This window comes from Populus euphratica, unplaced genomic scaffold, assembly GCF_000495115.2.
Source record: "Populus euphratica unplaced genomic scaffold, PopEup_1.0 scaffold26.1, whole genome shotgun sequence".
Classification (NCBI taxonomy): Eukaryota; Viridiplantae; Streptophyta; class Magnoliopsida; order Malpighiales; family Salicaceae; genus Populus; species Populus euphratica.
This window is the reverse complement of record NW_011499896.1, coordinates 488,906-505,633: the sequence shown is the minus strand read 5'-3', so window position 1 is coordinate 505,633 and position 16,728 is coordinate 488,906. Positions and strand designations below refer to the sequence as shown.

Here is a 16,728-nt window from a genome sequence, read left to right as displayed (position 1 = left end):
TAAGGGCAGTTGAGGGGTGGTGGATAGCATTGTTTAATCCATAAAGGAAAAACAAACTATAGGATAAAAAGAGAAAGATCCTCCTGATATTTGTTTGGATAAGAAAAATATTGCAAATTATGCATGATTTATTTGATAGTGACCCCTTTGTGCTATAAACAACTTGTACCATTCATCTATAACTGTAATTCAAATCTCCAGGATAGATTTTCCGTACAGCTAAACAGTGGAGGAATAAAAACAATACATTTAACAATTAGCAGAACATACTTTCGGCCCCCCGTTGGTAGCATCTGAAATATAGAATTCGAAGTTAATTACTGATAATATTGATAAGTATTCTTTGTTGAAGGATGGACAGGAATACCTTTTTTCATATCTCACCACCATGAAGAATCTAAATACGCTTTCAATAGTGGCTGGTATTTATGTGGAATGTCAAACGCATGGAAGGTCTGGGTCACTTGTTCATCCTCTCTGCAAATATTACATTAACTTAATCTCTACACAGATGTCTTGCCTCGCCTATGAATTAAGATTATCGAAAAATTCCTGATGAATGTATACGAATGCATAGACAGTACACGACGTAGTTCTTAAAGCTGGATCAAGCTAAACTTGTTTCTTGTGATTGCATGACACATTTTGGTCACTTATCATTGTAGAATAGCATCTGCTGGGCGCTGGCTGATGTGGAGGAAGATAGAGTTTATCCAATCCATTCTCGCTTTCTTGAATTGGTCCCCTCACCATAGTAATTGTATGCAAAATTCTAGAAACAGGAAGAAGGAAAAGAAAAACCAAATACTACTTGCAAAAGAAAAGGAACACAGGAAAACAGAACTACATACATTAATTTACACTTGTTTGAAGAGGAGAATGCCACCAAGTTGTTCCTTTACATTCAAAACTCGAATAGATCTTTGTTAGCTTATTATTATGATCAAAAAAAAAAAAAATTGGCAATGGATATATGCGTTTGCTTTTCTCTTTTGATATCTGTCTGCATATCCTCTTCAAAAAAAAAAACTTATCTTTTCATTAACTAGAAAAGTTTTCTTTTCTTCTCATTAACTGAAAATTTAGATTCGGTACTTCCCTGTCGAACTAACAGGTGGACAAAATCTGCCCTTACAAAGATTGTGAAGATAATTGAGAAAATAGTTGAAAACACTAGCTATAGCTACTTGGCCTTTGCTCGCTATCACAAATCAAATCTTGTGTATAATTGCATCTTATTGCTTATTCTTCTTGATCATAAACATGCAAGAATCTTACTGTATATCAAGTTCTTAAGAATATGCAAAATTCCTTGTCCTGCATGCATGCCAATGTCGATCAATTTCAGCAGCTTTTTATGCATATGGTGAACATGTACATGCGTCATACGTACGCGATCGTATCCAATATGCTGTGTCCCCTCCACCCACCTGTGATCTCTTCTTTTCCAGTCCTCTGTAGTATTATATATCAATGTTGATGTGATGCGGCACAACAATGAATCGAGGAGGAGGAGGAGGAGGAGGAGGAGAAATTAAGGTCGGTCTATAATTTCTTTAATAAACCATCAAAAGGTATCAACCTCGTAGAAATATACACTTAAACAAACCTTAATCAAAACATTGCTAACAATTAGACTAACACACTTCTAAAATAAAATGAAATTTAAAATATAATATAACTAAATCAAATAATAAAACCAAATAAAAGTCCAATAAAATAGACTTGAATGTGTTCAATCTCCTCATAAAAAAGTGACGGGTTAGTGACGGGTTAGGCTATTTACTATTGTTTCAGACTATATATATATGTGATTATTGATGTGAGTCTATTATCTTTATCAACTTTCTCGGGATTGAAAAAACATGTTGCTATCAAGTATAGCTCTTGGTGGCTCTAATTCAAACCATAATAAAAACATTACTAACAATTGGGCCAACAATCCTCTAAAATAAGATGAAGTTTAAAATAAAATAAAACTAAATCCAATAATAAAATCAAATAGAAGTCTCATAAAACAGACTTGATGGGCTTATTCTCCTAATCATAGAGTGACGGGTTGGGTTATTCTTTGTTGTTTTAGACTATACATATGTGTGATCTATGATACGGGTCTATTATTTCTATCAATTCTCTTAGGTTTGAAAAACTCAACCCTATCAAGTGTAACTCTTGGTGGCTCTAATTCAAACCATAATCAAAACATTACTAATAATTGAGCTAATTATTATTGTATATTACATGTAGTTAATCTGTTAATTACATATGTCATTAACTTTGTTTGTTTTTGTGCGTGTGTGTATTTATTTATTTATTAATAAAGACTTTATTTATTTTTAATATTTATCAAATACTTGATTAATGAATCTAATATCTTATTAATGAATCTGGAGTAAAGATAAAGTTCATGGGACAAAAATGCTTTGCAAAGAAAATTATGAAGTCATTATGATTATAGGATTCCTATTACATTAATATATTATTTCTAAATATTCCCGATCAATGTTATATTAAGATTGGATATTAATTAGAGTTGTTGAGATTGATACATATCATGTTCTTTCCTTTATAAAAAAAAATAGTTAATCTTATAAGTTGAAGTATAAGAAATACCTATAACTAATATGTAGATGCTTGTTAGATTGTATGTACATTAAACAAGTCTGCATGAGAACTTTATATGAAAAAATCATTTATATTTATGAAAAGGCTCACATGATGATTGTGTAAGCGATTCTTAGATTTGAGATCACTAAGTTATCTTACATTGAAAATATTATGTTTTAATCCCAACTGTATATTACCCTAATCAAGGGTAACAAACAAGAAGATATTATGTATAACATGAACTATATGAAGGTAATTGAGTGATTAAAAAAGGATTTATTACCGTAGGTGAATTAGAAAAATATTGCACATGTTCTCAAATAATATTGATTGTAAATCTTTATGAAAGGTAAAATAATATTTGAAAAGAGTTTGAAGTTTAATTCAAAGAATCAATGACTAGGTATTAAAAATAAATATAATTTTATAGAGTAAACACACTTCATGCTATAATGTTTAAATTGAAACATTGTTGATGAAATGATAATAATTTCACTAAGAAACTAGTCACATAAAACTATAACTTTTATAATATTTAGGGGATCATGACAAATTAGACATTATACTTGATCTTTAAATATAAATAATTAATTATTGAATTGATAATAAATTAATTTGTTTAATTCATTTATTCCTATTTTATCTAGGATTATGATTTATATTTGGACCAACTTATTAAAGAATCTAATAGGTCACACACATAAGAACCATTTGTCATAAATTAAAATGGATAATTAATCAAATGTGACTTGACTATAAATAAGTTATAGAAATTAAGGACTATCATGTAATTTATACAAGAAATTGCAATTCTAAACCTAGAAAAATTAAAAAAAAAGACTTGATTGAATAAATTTTTAAAATTATCCTGAAATAATATTGTGATATTATTCGGGGGGAAAATTAATTTTTTTTATTGATAGGGTTTTCAAGTTTCACTATAAATAAAATGTTATGCCTTTTATTTTTTTATGTAATACGTAGTACAACGCAAAACACCTAAAAAATATAAAAAAGAGCTAGCACTCATAAACATATCAATCCATTTCTTCTAAAAAGGTTTAAAAGATTTCTCACTAGTATTTTTTGTGGATTATCATTAGATGTTAGACACTTGAACGACTTATGGTTTGCAATAATTTAACCTTAAAGCAATTATTCAAAGCAAAAAATAACACTTGATCTTTAAGTAATCTTTACACAAACCTTAAATAACCATAAATATGTCTAATAGGATCTTGGGATCCTTTTAAAAAATTTAAATTTACCATTTTTGTTATTTATATGTGTTTTGAAAAACCAACACTATAACTTATTAAAATAAGATAAAGTCTAAAATAAAATAAAACTAAATCCAATAATAAAACCAAATAAAAATCCAGTAAAATAGAGTCGAATATGCTGAATCTCCTAATCAAAGAGTGATGGTTTAGGCTCTTCTTTATTATTTCAAACTATATATTTAGAATCTAAATCAGGTCTATTATCCCTCTCAACTTTTATGGAATTGGAAAAACTCATCCCAATCAAGTTTAGCTCTTGATAGCTCTAATTGTACTACTATAAATTAGAATTAACTCGTTAGAATATATCTTCCTAGTAATCTAAATATATTTTGAATCATGTCATCCTATGTAACGAACTAAGAATCGTTAAACCTCACCATCTTTGATAAAAAAAACTTATTTATCCAAAATAGCATCATTATATTTCTTTTATATTGATGAAAAAAGGTAATGAAAAGGGGCTTCAATTGGGTCATCAAGAACAAAATTAGGTGAAAGAGATGTTAAAATAGTCATCTTAGATGGGTTGTTATCTAACTCGATCCTTTATGTTAGAAATAGAGTTAATATTAAAATTAGGTGGTAGGTCAATGACATAAACATTTGATCTAACTCTTTATAATATTTTAGATGGTCTAACACTACATGCTTTTAATTTTTTTATTGGTTCCAAAAAGATACTATTTTACTCTAATTCATATCATATCATAATCTATTATATCAAATGTATTATAATGCTTATATAAGTCAACTTGAATTTAGTATTAGAAATTACTTGTTTGAATTCATATTGTGATCTCAATGTAAAGATCATGGACTAGCATGCAAAAAAAAAAAAAAAACTCAGCTAATGCATACATCTTAGTGTGATGCATACATCTTAGTGTGATAAGACATGAGAAGAAAGTTTATATACTTCTTAAGTTTGTTACCACGAACAACTTTAAATAAACTCATTCATGTAGACCTACTAACCAAGCTATTATAGGCAAAATAGGTTGTAATGAGAACTAAATCCTAATTTATTTTATAATCATTCATCAAACATCTTAAAATATTGTTTAAATTTTAATTAATCATCTGTTTAGAGGTGATAACTACTAGAGGATTTCATATTGATACCAATCATATACTAAAAGATCTTCTAAAAGTAACTCACAAGTCATATATCCTTATTTGAAATTATGGTTTTAGGATGGAGAATAAACTTTAGGCTAAAGTGAGCTATATTTTTAGAAGATACTATAATGATACAACTCTCAATATCAATAATAATATTGCAATTTGCATCCATACACTTGATATAAATGTGAGAAATAACATTTATTCTTTAATCTTTGATTCTCTTATATTATGTGTAAGGTATATTTGATTAAAACCAACCTAACTATCACAAATTCTATAATATACTGCTTAAGTGGATATGAATACAACATAACCTTATAAATTGAGTCATCATCCTTTTTATTTAGGTCATAAAAATCCTTTAAATTAGATTCATATACTTAATCATCATAGTCTTTCTTTTCATTGATAATCTCTTGTCCTTTAATGATTTAAGCATATTAGTATAATTTTGCACTATAACCAAAACCTTGACATTTAAAATATTGAACTCTCAAACTCATTTTGACACTTAATGAAACATTTTTTTTGCTCTTGTCTTCCTTAAAAGTTTCATGAAGTATTTTTTTGCTCTTGTCTTCCTTAAAAGTTTGGGCACCATTAGGGTTTGTTATATAGGTTAAAACACATAATAAGAAAATATTACTCCTAAAATTAAACCTAACAAATATGTTATGGGTGTTTTAACGTGTGATCTATTAAAGTTTTATAATTATCTCATAATCTTGCATTAAGGTATGACTTGATTAAGAGTGAAAATATCTCAGAGCATAATTTTTTCTCAAATATCATCATTCAAACCCCTATAAAATCTATCCAAAGTCATGACCTCATCGTTTTGCATGACATGTCTCATTTTTTACTTATCAAATTATATCATATACTCATTCATAAACTGGTTCTCTTATCTAAAATTATTCTATTGATTTAAAACTTACCTTTATATGATCAGGGCATATACTTTTTGTATAATTTTTGTTTTATCTTAACCCAATTAGTGGCAGGAGGTTTATCCCTTCTCTTTAAATAGTCCTCAACACTCTTTTAGTATAATCGAGTGGTAACATCGAGCTTTATCTTAACAAATTTAACATTCATGTTTTTAAACAAATTATACCAATTGAAGAAATGATCAATGTCACAAATCTACCTAATGAAGATTCAAAGGTCAAGATAATTATCAAAAGTAGAGGCCTTTATTTTAATATGCTTAATGGCTCACTTATCAGGGTTATCCTAATTATAATACCATAATTATGATTGTATTGGTGATAGTTATAGTGAACATACCTATAATAGTGATTGTTAGAATCTTCATCATCATTAGATTGCTTGGTTTAGAAAATCTCAATATTGAATAATAAGTGCATTACCAAAGAGATAAAAATTAATGAATTAAGATGTCAAGTAATTTATTGATTGAGATATTTAAGGTGAAAATAATACCATTCAAATCATAAAATCTAGGTTGTTCATTGCTACTATTTACACTACTACTATTTTTATTATTACTAATGTAATGATTTATCCTATATTTTTTTGCTATTATAGTTGTACTTTTGGTGCTGGTTACTAGTGTTGATGTTCAACTTTTTCATTGTTGTTTTTCATTGGTTGTTGTTGTTATTTCCTAATGGTTGATGTTATTGGTTTTATTGTAAACTATTTTTTTGTTTTTTCTTTATTTGTTTAATTTTATATATTGAAGTGATTTTCATTTATGAACGATTTCAAAGGGTGAAATATGTATTTTTGTGGAGTGTTTAGGGTTGTTATTTGTCATGGTAATGATTGATGCTAGTGGTTATTTTATGGTGTGTTTGAATGGCTTATGTATTATTATGGTAGATATTTTAAAGGTTGATGCAACTAGGTTTTAAATGATTTTGAATGTTTATTGAAGGTGACTATTTTGGGGCTATCAATATGTTATTATGGATGAAAGGGACTTATGATAGTTAGAAATAACCAAAACATGGCTTTGACATCAAAGTTGAAATGAGATAACAATGAATTAAAGAGGGGGAAAAAAACAAAAAATAAGAAGAAAAAATTGAAAAAAAAGAAGAGAGAAATAAAAAAATATATCAATATTGTATAAGAATACATTTAAATAATCTAAAGCAAACTCTTATCAAAACATTATCAATAGTTGGGTTAATAGTCCACTAAAATAAGATGAAATCTAAAATATAATCAAATTAAGTCTAATAATAAAACTAATTAAAAGTCTAATAAAATAACCTTGGACATGCTTAATCTCCTAACAAAAAAATGATAGGTTAGACTATACTTTAATATCTCTGATTATACACATGTGTGATTCATGATATATATTTAGTTTATCTACCATCATGTAATAATAGATTTTTTTTCCTTTCAATAATTCATGTTAAGTTTTTAGAGATCACTAAGAATATAAAATACTCTGAATTTGTGTAAATGTACTTAATTATGCTATAATAATACAAACGAGAGCATTTTCCTTGAATGTTACCTTAAGAGGACATCTATGGTGGTAAGAATTGTGTTTATTATTTGATTAAAAATAAATATTTCTTAATTTCATACTATATGTGACGAGGTTCTAAAATTAAATGTGCTTAGAAATAAGATTTATATTTTAGATAATCAATTAATTACTTGATTCTAGTAATATGATCTATTCTTCCTAGCCAAGGTGTCTAGTAACTTGATATGGAAAGCCTAGGTGACTGATAGTTGGTAAACCAAAGTGGCTAGTACTTTTAAAAGGTTTAATTGATGGATGTGAGGACTGTTATATGCTTAAATAAATATCTTTATATAGAGAAAAAATACAATAATATTTTAAAAAGATAAACTCTGAAAATATTATGCTAAAATTATTAAAAATAAAGAAATTATGAACCTTAAATTTAGTGGATTTATGAGATATTTATAACTCACGAGTCTTGTTTTTTATAAAAAGAAGAGGTTGAAACGTAATTTCATCTTTACAAATTAATCTAATATTTAAGTTGTAATCCACTTAAAATATATATTAAATCTATATAAAATTTTAAGAAATCCTTATAATTATCCTAAAATATTATTAAAACCCATAAAAGCACATACTAAATAAGATACTTCGTATATGTCCAATATCTAGTACACTGAGCAGTATGCACAATGTTTATGCTGGGACACGCATAGCCCTTGCTTAGGGTGTTGGGACGCGTGCCCAACATGATGCTCGGTGTGCACACAACACTCAAAAATAATCCGGTCCACACTCTACTCCTGGACCTAATTATACACAGGCCTACACGGTGCCTTGGTCCATTCTTCATTTCTGTTTGATACCAAGGGTAGCTTGAACTCATTACTGTTAGGCCTAAGCAATAGTTAAGGCCTTATAATTCGGGAGAGTTTTTTGAACATTGAGACAAGTTTTGGGATTGTTAAATTTGGATCTGTTACTATTTTAGAAAAAGAAACTACTAAATTGAGAATGGTAAATGCTAGTAAACGGATTAAATTGTAATTAAATTCTGTAAAGGATAATCACATCTTGTTTTCCCTGGTCATATCTCTCTTAAATTCCCTGGTGTTTTCTTGCTAATCAGAATGAAAAGAAGCGTTTTAAGACTAACTCGAGAATGCATGGACATGAAGGGCAAGCTTCACGGTGCCCAGTTCAAAAGAGCCCAAAAGAAATCTTTGTTGCTTGAGGACCAAGCCCAGCAACATCCTTGCTCGCCCTTTTGAGGAGTTCAGCTTCCAAATTGCCATGTTTTAGCGATCAAATTGTGCTAAGAAAGGAAAGCAAATCAGCCGAAATCATTGTCAATATTATCCAGAATCTCTCTCTCTCTCTCTCTCTCTCATATATATATATATATATATATTGCAAGATGTTTGTATCAGTCGTAGCCTACGTACAGGGACTAAATTAAGAAAATAAACAAGTACAGATACCAGATGCACCCTATTATGTTAAAAACTCTAAAACCCTAGTGTAAAAGAAGGGCCTTCCTTCCTTCCATCCCCTTTTGTTTTGGGCCGCCACTCTTCCTCTGCCCTTTCTATTTATATCACACACTAAAGAAATATTTTGGTTTTTTATCGACCCCGAGGGATCCCAAGACCTCCGAAGCTGTAACAGCCGCCTTTCCTAGTATCGCTGTCAGCGAGCTCTGCCGCCTGCAACCCACTTCCTTTACTTTTTCTTCAATTTCTTAAAGGTTAGACTTCTTCTCTGTCTAAGCCAAACTTGAAGAAGTTTTCATTCATGGTTCTGTGAATTTTATCTGTTGTATAGTTGCTATTTCGAAAAATATGGTTTTGAGTATGGGATTTATGTAATTAGCTTAATCGACCAGTTGGGTTTCTATGGAGAATCCATATTTCAGTCTTGCAGACGGTATATCATGATTGGGGTTAGGAAATTAGGTTCTGGTTTTAATCTTTGTAGAATTTATAGTTATTTGTTTCGGACGGTCTGGTTCAACTACATCCGAGGTTCTGAATTATCATTTTTTTTTTATCGAAGTGTAGTTCAAATGTCGGATGCTCTAGAAATACAGGATCAACCAACTGAGAAAATTCCGGCCAATGTGTCTCAAAAGGAAGAGGAAACCCGTGATGAAATGCTTTCTCGGCACAGGTATATTGTTCTATAGTCTGCATCATCGATTTATTACTGATGTTCCGTTTATTTATGATTTGGGTTCGGTGTTTTCTTTACTATTTTAGATGTAGCGGGGATTTTTTCTATTGTGTGAAAACTCAGTTATCACATAGCTTTCTGATGTAACAGTTTTTGTGGGTATGGTATGAGGAAATAACCATTATTGCTATGATGGTGGTGACCTTATGTTTCATTTGTTACGAGGAGTAGCTATTGTCACTGCTATGGAACTGAGATGCATAGATTAAAAAAATTAAGACAAAAAAGAACTGTAGTTTGCAAGTGACTTGCACTGAAAGTCTACCTGTTGCTTACCTTAGTTTTAGATTTAACATTATATTTGATTAAAATGTAATATTGGTAATTTCTTCTGCCCCTAAACACTTGGGCGAATTGTTAATTGGTGTTTGTGTAAAAAAAAATTTATGTGAGCAGAAAGGAGATAACACAGCTGCAGAACAAAGAAATTGAAATGAAAAAGGCAGCTGCAAAAGGTAGCAAGGCGGAACAGAAAGCTAAGAAAAAGTTGGTCGAGGAAGAGGTCTCTCAACTCTCTGCAAAGCTAAAAGAAAAACATGCTGAAGAACTTGCTTCTTTAGGTTACAACAGTACTAATGGAAATGAGAGTAACAATCTTGACAACTTGGTGAAGGCTGTAGCTGGGTTTTCTGTTACCAACCAGCCTGAGCATTCAAAGCCCAGCAAGAGCGCGAAGAGACGGGGGAAAAGAGCTCAGCAAGAAGCAGAAAGAGAACAAAGAATACAAGAAGAGCAGAGCAACCTTGTAAGTGATCGAATGATTGAAGATGAAAAATTGGAAAGAAAGCTGGAACCCCTCGGGTTGACTATAAATGAAATAAAGCCAGATGGCCACTGCCTCTACCGAGCTGTTGAAGATCAGCTGGCACTCCTTTCTGGAGGTTCAGCGCCATATGATTACCAGGAGCTTCGAAAAATGGTGGCTGCCTATATGAGGGAAAACTCACCAGATTTCCTCCCTTTTTTCCTGTCAGATACTATTACCGAAGAACACTCTGATCATTCACTCTCAGATAGATTCGAGAATTACTGTAAAGAAGTTGAGTCTACAACAGCATGGGGAGGGCAGCTGGAGCTTGGGGCTCTAACTCACTGCCTCCGGAGGCATATCAAGATATTTTCAGGATCATTCCCTGATGTGGAGATGGGAAAGGAGTACAAATCTGACGGTGGTGCTGGTTCATCTAATGCAAGCATTATGTTGTCGTACCATAAGCATGCGTTTGGTCTTGGGGAGCACTATAATTCTGTTGTTCCAAATTTGACCTAATAGGTATGTAATACTACACCTGTGCATCTTCACTTCATGAGGAACAAGATATTTGTCCGCTCTAAGTTGAATCTTTGGGTTGTGTAGAATTCATTATTGTTAGCATCATCATCATCATCATGGTTGTCGATCGTGTGAATTTTGAAATGGTGGGAAATTTCATCAATATATGCGCACTGTTTAACATTGTCTCCAATTATTTTAGTAGCTGGATCTGATTGAGGAAATGTGTACAGAGAGGGCACTAAATTTCATCAACATCTGGTTGATAAATGTAAAGAGAGAAGAATCTTTGGAAGGAATAAAGAAAATATGCTTTGTAATGTTTCAATAGAAAATATATTTTGAAAAAAAGAAAAGAAACAAAAAAAAGAGCAGAAACGTTGGAGTGTGAAAAAAAGAGGAAAACATACTTGTATAGAAAACAGAAGAACCTCCATCAAAAATGAAAAAGGAAAATTTTGGATAAGGAAAAAGACGGGCTAGGCCTCCGTCCGGGGGTCAGGCTTGATCGTGTTTCAGTCTGTAGATATGTGAACTTGTAGGTGACTTGTTGACGGTGCGTGTCCGCCCAACTCTTCTGGTCTGCTGGTTTGGTCCCAGACATCATCAGAAAATCTCTAAACTTCAATGTTTTTCACCTTGTTCATCCAAAGACAAGTTAAAGCCATCCTGGCTCCATTAAAATAAAAATAAAAAAATCATTTCAAGCAAAAATTAAATGAAGCTCCAAAACTCTTAGATTTGGTTAAAATTTTGCTAATAACTCTAGACACCACCTTCACTAGTCTTAACATTTCGCAACCGGTGGTGATGTATATTGCATTTCTACCCGAGTTTGGGTGTGATGATTTTGATTTGAATAATTTTTTTAAAAAAATGTTTTAATATATTTGCAAAAAAAAAAAAAAAAACACTTTTGTCACCAGAATGTTTTACCATAAATTTCTATTTGACTCTCGTTTTCATTTATTTTTTGGTCAAAGCGAAAAAGGGGTCATTTTGTCAAACGGCTGGGTGGGCTGATGATGGGCGGCACCCACATGGTGTATGGACCGTGCTAGGCACAATACAATTATTAAATAGATGTCTGGCTGGGTTAGAGTCATATATCACATCGGTTCCATCATTGGGTTTAGGCCTGGTGGCAGCTCACATGGACTCACACTCTGACTTGGGCCTAAGATAATCTATGACTAGTTTTTCTATACCATGACAAAATCCCTATCCCATCAGATCTTGAATAGAACATAAACCGTCGATATTTGAGCATGGGACGTTCATAGGAGATTCTTTCTCCCAACAATTTCTCTTTGGGTCCAAACGCGATACCATCACGTAAATAACAAGACTTGTCCCATTTTCAATATCTTAGAAGTTCTGCCATTTTCCACATCTAATTTAGTACACTATTTTAAAAAAAAAAGGTTAGTGGATTTAATCATCACTACTTGACGTCCTGGACTTAGTAATTGATTGACTGATATAAAATTCTTGGTGACGAAAATAATTTTCTGTAAATGAGATGTAAGTTATTCAAGTAGATAGATGATATATTATTTGTTTTATTTAAAAAAAAAATTATTTGATGAATTACATTTTATTTGCTTAGTTTTTGAAGAAGAAAAAAGTGCACATGCTCAGTTTTCTAGACCTAGTTACACATGGAGTGTTTAGAAATATAGGCTAACCCAATACATTCATCTCAAAAATAATTTTTAAAATAAAAATTTTTTATTTTAATATAAAAAATATTTTAAAAAACATTCATAATAACTTTTTTTTTTTTTTTAAGATAAGGCATTCGAATGTGGCCTTGAAAACACAGGCGTGCTTACCTGTGTGAAACCTAGACTCGCATGAGCTTCATTAACTTGACTTTTGATTTTTTATATTTATTTTAAAATAAAATTATTTTAACATAAATAACTAAAATGGTATTTAAAAATTATCTAATTACTTAATTTCTTTTAAATGTGATTAGAAGTTTTAATGGTAATATATGGATAGTTATATATTACAATTATTTAAAAAAAACACTGCACAAGAATTTTCAATAAGAATAAAAATATATATTTTATTATTATATTTTTCATATAGTTTTCATAAATTAATTACTCTTTTATACAAGCACATAGTTTATGTACAAAGACATGATTTTTTAGTTTTTATAAAAAAAATTTATTATAATAAATTTTTATTTGAAAAAACATATTTCATTAAAAAAATTAACTAAATAAATGCATTTTTTCTCATGAATTTATTTTTTTATGATTCTGATGAATCATTATTTTAATTACCTTAAGTTTTTATTTTTTTTAAAAAAATACGTTTTTAATAAATAAAAAAGACATGTTTCATCAAAACAAGAAAAAAAAAACATAAATGAAAAAACGAGGAATCGTTATTAAATAAATATAGCAGGTACGGTAACCAGTTACCAGTTAAACTAAATTAGCTCAGATAGAATGCACCCACGTATGCTTTATTTCCTCGTGCCGACAACTGTAACTGGGGCCAAATTGGAATAAACCTCACTCAACTTTAGCAAAAAAACGAATACTCATCTGAATTAAAAAAAATCAGGGATTTTTTTCTTACAAATAATTATATATTACAATTATTTAAAAAAAACTGCACAATAATTTTAAATAATATATATATATATTCATAAATTAATTATTTTTTTATTCTTTTATTCAAGAACATAGTTTATGTACGAAGACATGATTTTTTAGTTTTTTTAACTTGTATTTTAGATTATGATAAATTTTTATTTCAAAAACATGCTCCTAATAAAAAAATATTTCATCAAAATAAAAAATAAAAAAAATCAAATTTTAACTAAACAAATGCATTTTTTTTATCAATTTATTTTTTTATGATTCTTACGACTATTTATTTTAGTTACTATAATTTTTTATTTTAAAAAATTATGTTGTTAATTAAAAAAAGACATGTTTCATAGAAAAAAAAACATAGATGAAAAAACGAGGATCGTTATTAAATAAATATAGCAGGTACGATATCTAGTTGCCAATTAAAACTAATTTAGCTAAGGATGGAATGCACCCACGTATGCTTTAATTCCTCGTGCCGACAAGGGTAACTTGGGCCAAATTGGAATAAACCGCACTCAACTTTAGCAAAAAAATAAATACTCATTTGAATTATCATAAACAATATGATTTTTTGAAAGTATTTCTTCTGTTAGGGTTTAATCGAGAAATTGATGAAAAAACTCTTAAAAATCATTCTAGGTCCTCTTTTTTATTTTTCTTTTTTCTTTCTAAGGGGAAAAGGAGTAAATTATGGGAAGAAATATTGAAATATCCTCACAAAATGTGTTTGTTTCTTAGAACAAAAATTCAGGGGAGGGCTTTCACGATTTGGCCTCCAACTTGTGCAAAATGTGCAGCCTGCCAATCCCGTGAACACTCACATCATGCATCAAGACAACAAAACATGGAATAATACATATGGAGAACCCACAGAAAACGGCTATCCAAGGCTCAAAGATGCCCGTTTATATCACCGTACCATAGCTAGCTGGGGAATTTCATGACAAGAACAACTTTCAGCTTGCCATATAGATCAGAGATCGTTTAAATTTTAGGTTTAGAGAATCATTTTGAGCAAAGATGAGTGATCTTGTCATGTGTTGTGAATTCTATTCCATATATACCTTGTACTTTTATCTCTTGAAAGATCGTTGAGTATATATTATCGATGAAGTTTCCAAGAACTTTCAGTAGATCTTGAAAAAAGATATGCATCAAGCTGTCTTAAACCACTTCTATCTGAAATTTCTCAACTTGGCTGCCTAGCCGCCTGCTAGCTAGCTCTGTCCATGAGAAAATCTAGCCTGCTAGCTAGCTCTGTCCATGAGAAAAAGATGGAATCCTAAGTGCTGTACTTTGTACGAACTTTAACCCAGGTAACTTAAGCCAGTGCAATGCACAAATGTCTCTGTCATGCGAGGAACTGACCTCGCATTCTGCTTTAGGCTGTACCTGTAGATATATATCCATCCACCAAAACAAAATTTTATTCCTCCATGTTGAAACTCGTGATCATATATTCTCATGATCGATCCTCTACGTCCTACTTGCAAGGTAATTACAAACTAACATATATCTGCTGCACTGCAAGTGAGAGATTGAGTGAACCCACGGCAACATTTAACAATTTTTTCCCATGCATCCGTTGGTAATTTTATTTTTATTACTAATTTTGCCAGTAAAAATAAAAAATAAAAAATCGATGGTTTTATAAATAAAAAATATAAGTAAAAAAATTACCCACTAGAACTATATTAATAAAATTATTTCATTGATATAATTTTGTCTATAATAGTGGTATATGCAGCAATTTTTTTTAATTTTTTAAAATATATAGATGGATTGTGTCTATCAATATTTCTACAAGTAAATCATCAATGGACTAATTCCTTCTGTAATAATGATATATGTAATAATTGTTTTTCAATTCTTTGAAAAATACCAACGAATTAAGTCCTCTAGTAACTCCGTTCATGATAATTAAAAAATATTTTTAAAAATAAAATTGTTTTGAATGATTAAAAAATAAAATAAAAATATGTAAAAATAAACTTGAATAATATAAAATTTAAATATTCATTACAATTTTATTTGTACAAATAAAAATTAAACTAAAAAAATGACAGAGAAGGAGGTTAGTCATTCCTAGGACTATATTATTAAAAACAAAATATACATGTACTATCCATTTGTGATCTCATTTTCATGATTATTTGACAGAATTGTTCATAATTCATTAAAAATTGCTTATATTTTTTGATGAGATGACCTATGTGTTATGGGAAGGTTAGTCATTCCTAGGACTATATTACCAAAAACAAAATACACATGTACTATCCATTTGTGATCTCATTTCCATGACTATTTGACAGAATTGTTCATAATTCATTGAAAATTGATTATAATTTTTGATGAGATGACCTATGTGTTATGGCATTACGGGCTACCTATAAATTTTTTTATCTCATTTATTGTTGTACTTGGTACAACAATAAATATTAAATAAGAATTATGTCTAGATAATAATTTTATAATAATACTTATATGTATTTTGAACTACATAGTAAATTATTCATTTTGCAATCAAAACATTTAGAATTTGATAAGTTATGAATTATTAGACAATAAATATTATTAATATTGCTTATAAAATTTTTAAAATTTTAAATTTGTGATATTATAATAAATAATAAAAAGCATAATTCATCTAAGTTGAAAGAAAAATACACAAGGTAAAAACACTTTATAAGATTGTATTCCTCTCAAATCTTCTTCTTATTTTTTAATTTTATGTATTACATTAGTGTATGTAAAATCTTACCACACTAATTTTCTTCCTACAGGTTTTGTGTATAAATATATATATTGATAAAGTGAAGGTGACCATAATAAAAACCAGAATACTCGCCATAAAATCACGTATTAATTAAATTCTAATTAATTTTATTAATAAAAAATGTATTGAAAAAGTGAAGATACCATAAACCAGAAAACTCTACAGCAGTGGCCCTTCGTTTTATCATGAGCCGGTTGAGCTATTATATTCCTGCCCAGGGGAGCTTTCTAGACAGCAGAACGTGGCCATTTCTTATAGCTAGTTTTTGCACGGTACCTCTCATCAAATATACAGAATTTCAACATTCTAAGCAGATAAAGATGAAAGGGCACGTGGCAGAACTGTGATTCTAA

The 16,728-nt window shown here is 29.8% G+C and overlaps 1 protein-coding gene across 2 annotated transcripts; it reads left to right on the top strand.

Moving 5' to 3' along the window:
* Positions 1-9,020: 9,020 nt before the first annotated feature.
* LOC105132037 (Cysteine proteinases superfamily protein) lies at positions 9,021-11,174 on the top strand. Of its 2 annotated transcripts, none has more exons than XM_011035297.1 (3): positions 9,021-9,223; positions 9,537-9,645; positions 10,105-11,174. In XM_011035297.1, exons 2-3 carry the CDS (start codon positions 9,542-9,544, stop codon positions 10,976-10,978), a joined length of 978 nt encoding a protein of 325 aa, XP_011033599.1. In that variant the 5' UTR covers positions 9,021-9,223; positions 9,537-9,541; the 3' UTR covers positions 10,979-11,174. The 2 variants fall into 2 exon arrangements, with proteins under 2 accessions (XP_011033599.1, XP_011033598.1); XM_011035296.1 differs by having other exon boundaries at positions 9,532-9,645.
* The last annotated feature ends 5,554 nt before the right edge of the window (positions 11,175-16,728 follow it).